Here is a 7799-nt window from a genome sequence, read left to right as displayed (position 1 = left end):
GGAGGAAGGAGCTCTAAAAAAATGAAGTTTTTTAGCTCAAGACTTTTAGTCAAAGCCCCAAAAATCGTAATACCAAATGAGAGGGGTAGCAGCAGAGCAGCAGTAGTAGTAGAAAAAGGAGCGAGTGTAGGTCAGGCCGTGTGCCTCTGTGCCTCTGTGTCCTGTAAAAATAGAGATTAGATTATTATTCCGCCTTTGTTTTTTGTTTGTCTTTAAAAGTTTCAAACTTTGCCCTCATTTGGTGCCCCAAATTAAACTCCCCCACAGTGCAGGCCCAAACCCCAGGCCGGGTGTCAACCCAGGGGCTTTCTCGCCATTTCCGGCTCAGATACAAAACATACTGGAGTACTACTGGTATTTCTTTATCTTTAGGGGGGAAAAGGCTGAGTTGATTATGTGCTTTAATTCGGGCTTTAATATTGTTAATTGCTGTTTTAAGCTGTAGATTTGACGTTAATACAGGGCGGAGCACATGGGAAAGTGTCCTTAAGTATCCCCCAGCTGGGCCCACTCGTCATGGTACTGGAGTGTATACATGGGCAGGTACGTATACGCATTATATAAGGTGAGAAACCTTTATTAGGGAGGGGCTATTTCTGTAAAACCACAGCGGCAGGTACAGCAGGAGCGTAACCCTAGTGCTGTGTTGTTAGATCAATCAGATGTGACTAGGGTTGTTTCAGGTATTTCCTACTAACCTAGCAAGGATTATGCCTAGGGTTAAGTTAAAATCACAACCACCAGCCACAAAAAGCTTTGCTCTCCTCTCCAGTCCGGTGAACCCTAATTCTTTTTTTTTCCTGAGAAGAGATACCTTGTGTGCAGACTGAGAACCTTTTTCTCCCCCCATGTGGGCCCCACTCTCCCTGTTACCCTTTAAGTACACACACACACACCCTCTCTACATCATCACCTCACCAGCAATTTGTACTGGTATCTCAGAGGAAATAATAAAAGTAGGCATATGACAGTAGCAGCACAAGAACTAGCAAAATATCTAGCACTGCTGACACACCTGCTACTTATATTCTGTTATTGCAACAAAAAATCCAAGGATGTTGCTGGTAATAATACATCATGGCACAGCCCCAGGTTCAAATTTGCCTCATTTGAGCATGTAAAGAAAAAGTAGACAAGAAGAGTGAGTCTGCATTCAGCTCTGAGTTGCATCCAGTTTCAGAATGCCTCTTGTGTGATCTTGAACCATGCCACTCTGTGCTCTTGTTGATAAGCCAGGAGATCCCAGCTGTTCAAATTTCAGTGTATAGTAGGTTAACATTGATTACAGATTGAACTACTGTAGAAAAGTGTCTTCACAAGGAAAATGTGGCAGCTGACTTGTGTGAGAACTGAGCCGAGCAGATTGTGTTTCTGTCACTTTGTTCAAGAACTGATAGTTGTTTGGCAGTAGCACCTAGGAGCTGAATCTTCAGGTGACAGGATCAGCTTACATACACATGCTGCCAGTCACCAAAGGAAGATCACTTGGATAATAATGTGTCATTTTCACAGGCCTAAACAACAAAGTCTCTAGGAGTTTTGCTGCCAGACAAAAGTAGCAGCGTCCATATGATGGGCAGCCCAGATAGATAGATAGATAGATAGATAGATAGATAGATGGCCAGATCTGCAAGTAGCTTGAAGTTAGGCAGCTGATGTGTTCAGTTTCAAGATGGAACTAAGATCACAGTCAAGGTGGTGCATACCTGGTACATAAATAGCATGAAAACTCCAGCAACAAAATTTGGAGATGCTCCACCCCACAATCATTTTGCAGTTTGAATTCCTGACCCTGGTCACTTGAGGTTATTATTCCATAGTACTATATATACATGAAAAGCATGGCAACATTTACTAGTCACAAGTTCATACACGGCAAGAAAGTCTAATAAAAATAGCCGGGCAGTTTCACAAGTTTCATGTTTCCAGCATTGGCAGAAACCATACAAGGTGTTATCATGAGAGAGGGTTCATTACAGCCAAAGTAAAATAGCATTTGACAGATAAATACACAGTCGCATCCTCGGACAAAAAAGACCTGCAATTTACATCTGGGAACGGGTTGCTTACAGTATAAACTATAAAATGGTCTGCCCTTCCAAAAAAAACTATAAAAATGGTCTGCAACTATATAAACAAACAAACTTTAGCTTCTTGTATCTTGATTCATGAATCATATGTTCAATAATGTATGTATGGTACATGGTACAACGGGGATGATCTATCCATGGAAAAAAGTTCATCACCGGACAGATCGATAGAGGTGAGAGTAGACTCGCTTGGTCCTGTAAACAATGACAAGGCTCAAGCCAGCACCCACGACGCAAAACGCTGACATGATCAACGAGCTGACAAAGAAGCAAACAGCCCCTTCACACTTCAGTGGCCCATCTGCAAGTAAACCCATGCCCTGAAGAAACTGTGGAGACGACGACGCTGAGCTCTGACGGCGCTGCGCTTGCCTCTCAGCTTCATAGTCATAGAAGCTACTGGCAATGAGACCTGAGAAGATCAGCGACCCTGTGGGGTTTGCTACTGTGAGGAAATTATACATTGCGCCAAAGTGTTTTACACCGAAAAGTTCAGAAACAGCAGCCGGCACAATAGCCCAGTGAGTGCCATATCCAAGCCCAACCAGGAAGGTTCCCATGTACATAGTTCCAGGCCAAGCCATTGCAAAGAGGAAATGCCCAGCAGCCATGAGTATCTGAGCTAAGGCCAATGCTATGTGCCTTGGGTATTTATGTTCCCTGATCATCAGAAGAATAGTTGGTCAATGTATGAAGAAAGCCTGGCCAAAATTTGAGAGGTACTGAAGAGCACCGCAAAAAAATACAGCTACTGAAAAATGATAGCAATCATTTTTATTTGCTGTGTTAACAGTGGATGCCAGATCAAAATGTGGAGAACCTAGTGTTGGTACCTGACAATATTCTCAGAGAAATAGCCACCTCCAACACGACCAAGGAAGTTCCATATGCTCGTCAATGACACGAAGTTATGCCCGTCTTTGAAACCAGCAGCTTGGCTCATCTGACCCAAATTATCAATCACCGTCAGCCCTGATCCAGACCCGAGCAGAAGCGATAACCAAATAAGCCAAAAATCAGCCTTGACCAATGCCTGCATCAGGGTGAAGTTCTCCCCCCTACGTGGTCCCTTCCTGACTCTAACCCCACCTCTTGCTGCAGCTTGAACTAACTTGGTCTGCAAGTCTGCAATTCTCCTTCTCCTTTCAGATGGGGATAAAGAGTCTATGTCTTTAGGCTTCTCGTCTTCCATCTCACTTAGAATCAACTCTGGTTGATCCTCCCTTTCATGTGAAGTACCTGCCTCTCCTTTTAATGCTTCAGACAGCAGAGCCTCTTCATATGGACTTGGATATTCAGTTTTCAAGCTAAACGTCAGGACCACGGGGATCGCGATCGGTAAAATAAGCAAGACGAAAAGAAACACTGTGAGAGAAATAGCCACATTATCACTCACTTCCAGGAAATCTTGGACTAGCATGACACCAACGAGATATGAGGCAAGGAGCAAGCAAATGGTGTACATGAACATGAAGCTGTTCTTGTCAGATGACCGCACCTGTCGGTGACCCCCGACAGGCCTTATAACAAACATGAGGCCAATGGCAACAAGTGACGGCCCGACTGCGACCATGAAGATAAGAGTTGCATGGTCTGGTGTGTGCATTACTGCAAACAGTTGAGTCAGAATTGCACTGCTAAGCCCAGCAAATCCTTTCAGAATGCCCACAGTTGGGCCCCTGCTCTTTGGGAAATTCTGGATGCATGTAACCAGTGAAGTTGTGTTGAAATATGTCTCGCCGTTGGTTCCAACAAAAATAAGGACACACATCTGAATTAAAAACATCAAGAAGTATTATATTAGTGTCGAAAATTGAGCAAAGGGAAGCAAATAACTAGTCAGTTTCCAGATTTTGTTTCATATTTATCTAATTGTGGGGATTCCCTATTTCCTCCACGTAGTTTGGAATCCTGGCCATCTGGACAACAATGAAACTGTTCATCAATTTTATTTGGAGAAGACCATACCAATTCTATAGCTTTTTGCATTCTCTCTGTAGTTCCGTATACAGAACTGAGCATACATAGTGTACAATATATGAATTCATAAATTTAAGAGATAGAAACAAAACAAAGAATGCAGCTCTGCATGGCAAGCAACAAATGTGTGGGTACATTATCCTGAGCTGCACACGAACATTTGCTTGAAGAAGCAACTGAGGCTGTGTAGAAAATGATGTGGACAAACTAATTGTTTACTTGTAAATAAGCAACCATTCAGCCATTCACCGGTCAATCATAGTGATTGTGATGATGATTTATGATATGGCGTGCAGATTTTGCAATCAAACATCACACCTTGCAAAGCTATGTGCACACTCTTGACAGCCATAAATTTACAATATACTACTTCTGACATGTGAGAAATTTGGAGAAACATAGGAGGTTTAGGAAGTAAGACTAGACTACTTGGCCATCTAATCCAGATAAGGCCAATAAAGTTTATAGTGAATCCATTAAAATATTATAGAGAGAAAATTGTGTTAAAAAAGCAACATAATATTCGAATTAAGAATAATCTATGTTGCATCAACTCACGCCGATAAAGAATTGAAGACTTGAATATTGACAAATAGGCAATTGGTTGCTGTGACAGTAAATAATTAGGCATAACATGGTGACTACTGAAAACAAAAGTAGTGACAAGGACAAGTTATTGTAAATAAAGAATGCTACACTAGGAGTAGAAGAATACACCATTGGCGGGCCGGCATTTCACACTTAAACATGTGTGATTAGTCAATTTCACAAGAAAGCCGGTGCCTAGAAAACTGATTTAATCTAAGATGTACTCTCCCTCCACGCCATTTTCATCAGCTGATCCTATCCAGCCAGTAACCCTCATTTTATTTAATGATCATGTGCCCCTCATTTTATTTAATTATCATGTGCTCTGCGGTCTACAGCCCACCTTGTTTGCAATTCCATAAACAAATTGGCACGACGACCTGAATGTATTGTGTGTGTAATTCAGCAGTAGCATTCAAAGTTGAGGACCATTTTGAACAGCTCTGTGATTCAATCAGATTCATAGTATCATCAACCAATCTAAGAAAGAAGCAGCGCACAATTCAAAAAGAAAGAAAGAAAGAAAGCAAGCAAGACAGAAAGAAGCAGCGGCAGAGGAGGGACTTGACTTACTGACCATGGAGAGGGGCAGCGGCGGCGCCTGCTTGGTGACTATGAGCCAGAGCCATCCGTATCCGAGGAAGTTCTGCAGGGCGCCGATGAGCAGCATGGCCCAGGCGGGCAGCATGGCGGAGAGCGAGCCGGCGAGGAAGCCGACGCAGTCGCCGAGGTCCTTGGCGATGCCGAGCGCCGCCACGTGGCGCTGGTTGTAGCCGAGCGCGGCCTTGAGGATGGGCGAGATGGCGCCGAAGAGGTAGCCGATGCCGGCCATGGACTGCAGCCACATTGCGGCGACGAAGACGAGCCATCGGTTGGTGGAGAAGGCCCTGAGCCTGTCGGCGAGCACCCCCATCGGAGCGGCCAAGCTTGTCTGCTTATGCTTGTTCTTGGGGAATTGGAGGGAGGTCAAGGGTTGGATTTCGATGGTGGAATGGAATAGGAGAGCCGCCGGAGAGATTGGTGGAAGGAAGGAACCAAACCGGACGCAGATTTGGAGCCAAAAAAAGGAAGCCTTTTAATGGCAAGGCGCTTGGCTTTGCTTTTGCTGGGGTCAGGTCAGGTCAGGTGGAGGTGGCGCTAAACAAAATTTGTTTAGCGCAAAGGAAGAAGAGGAAATGATGGCCAACGGGAAGGGAAGACCTTTACACCCATCGAATGCCAAAGTTGAGGAGAAAAGCAATCTGAGTCCCAGCAGTGGCAACAGACGCAGTGCTCGATCGAACACAAGGATTTACTACTACAGTTCTAGAGAGACCGAAATGATGAACTGGTATTTGTGTGAGGATGACTGTACTGGTCGGGTGATGAGCCCTAATCTTTTTTGGGAGGAGGAGGAGAGAGCGCGCGATGGGAGAATGGAGGTTGAGTTTATTCCGAGATTTATAAGGAGACACTACTAGTTGACCAAATGTTTCGTAATCTGCCACCATCCCATCCTACACACGTGACACACGTTCCTGCCGAAAAATGAGGCTTGGTTTTTTTAGGGAAAAAAGGGCTTGCTAGGATCTATCTAAAAGTCCTGTTCCGACAGTAAATGAAATAAAAAAATCTGGATTTTTTTCTAGCAAACATGGACAAATGTTTCATTGCTTGCAAAATTTCATCACGAAATGAAAAGCAGAAAACGATGTATACGCCCAACAACACACATCCGCCTCCTCCTTCCAAAAAAGATTAGGGTTTCTCTGCTTTCCTCCGGCGCCACCGTCGGGCTGCTTCGTCTCCGGTGGCCTTAGGGGCCATGAGGACGCGGTGGATCTGGGCCCTTGCCGGCAAGAGGACTCCCTATTTAGATGTTTTATTTTTTACTTTTGTTAGGGTTTATGTCATTTTCAGGAAGACGAGACGGCGGGGGCTTCCTGAAGATGGAATAAGGTTTGCCCGCCTAGCCTCGTCCCGGTGGTGCGTCTAGCATCGCCCGTGTGTGTGGAGATGTGTCTTCGGTGGATCTGCTCGGATCTGGTCGTCGTTCGTCTATGTCCGTACGTCTTCAAATTGGATCCCTCCAATCTACACTATTCTTCATCGGCAACGGTTGCTGTTCTGAGGTGCTGGCCCTATAGGGCCTTAGCACGACGACTTCTCGACCGTCTAATACAACAAGTTTTGATCGGCTCCTGCGAGGGAGAGGCGATGACGACAACAAGTCTTTGTGTCGCTTCAGTGCTTGTAGTCGTCGCCAGATGGTCTACAGATCTGGATGTAATTTTAATATTTTCGATATTCGTTTTACTTCCGTGATTGAACACGAATAGATTGAAAGTTTATTTTTTTCAAGTTTTATCATGAAATAACATTCGCGAAAGACATGACAAAAGGATAAAATCGATGCTTCAAAATGTTTTTGAAAATAATACTTTTAGAGCATCAACTTTTTCACATTTTTCACGAATGTTGTACAATATTGAAACTTTACAAGCAATCAAAACATTTGTCAATGTTTCTTTTTTTTCTTTTTACTATTTAACCGAGCTCACATTGAGCTCGAGCTCGGTTTAACCGCGTTCCTGATCTCTCCCATTTCCTACGAAAATAGTATTATTCTGTCTCATATTATAAGACATTTTTATAACTTAATTTAGTTTGTAAAAACGTCTTACATTAGAACGGAAGGAGTAGATCCATGCGAGCTGCTGTCAAGTCTTAAGAGCGACTTCAATGGGGTGACCCATTTCATCCGCCGTTGTTCGGTTGGGTCGGCGCGGACAGAAAAATCGGCCTAACGTGCCGATTTAAAACGGACGGGCGTCCGCTTTTCGTCCGCGGACGACCCATTCCCGCCTCAATTTTGAGCCGGATTTGCGTCAGCGCGAACACGAGACGGATGCGTGCGCGTCTATTCCTTTTCCCGGGCCCGCTGGTCAGTGGCTTATTAGCCTCTCCCACCCCAGCAACCCTCGCCCGCCTTCTTCATCGTCAACACCGCCGTCCTTTTTTGCCGGCGACTCTGCCAGCTGCCGCCGCCTCCACATCCGCCCAGCAACGCCGCTCACTCCCCCCGTCGCCCCGCCACCGCCGTCTTGCCGTCGGGGAGCAAACTGTTTCCCACTGCCGCTCCCCCAACCGCACAGCCGCCCG

At 45.0% G+C, this 7799-nt stretch overlaps 1 protein-coding gene across 2 annotated transcripts; it reads right to left on the bottom strand.

Moving 5' to 3' along the window:
• Window positions 1–1951: 1951 nt before the first annotated feature.
• On the bottom strand, window positions 1952–6066 carry LOC119354969 (protein NUCLEAR FUSION DEFECTIVE 4-like). 2 transcript variants are annotated; one of them, XM_037621738.1, is made up of 3 exons: window positions 5236–6066; window positions 2924–3861; window positions 1952–2750 (listed from the first exon to the last, which is right to left on the bottom strand). In XM_037621738.1, exons 1-3 carry the CDS (start codon window positions 5569–5571, stop codon window positions 2243–2245), a joined length of 1782 nt encoding a protein of 593 aa, XP_037477635.1. In that variant the 5' UTR covers window positions 5572–6066; the 3' UTR covers window positions 1952–2242. The 2 variants fall into 2 exon arrangements, with proteins under 2 accessions (XP_037477635.1, XP_037477636.1); XM_037621739.1 differs by having other exon boundaries at window positions 5232–5344.
• Window positions 6067–7799: the final 1733 nt, after the last annotated feature.

Source organism: Triticum dicoccoides, chromosome 2A (assembly GCF_002162155.2).
Source record: "Triticum dicoccoides isolate Atlit2015 ecotype Zavitan chromosome 2A, WEW_v2.0, whole genome shotgun sequence".
In the NCBI taxonomy this organism is placed as follows: Eukaryota; Viridiplantae; Streptophyta; class Magnoliopsida; order Poales; family Poaceae; genus Triticum; species Triticum dicoccoides.
Note: the sequence above shows the minus strand (reverse complement) of the source record. Positions and strands in the feature narration are given on the sequence as shown.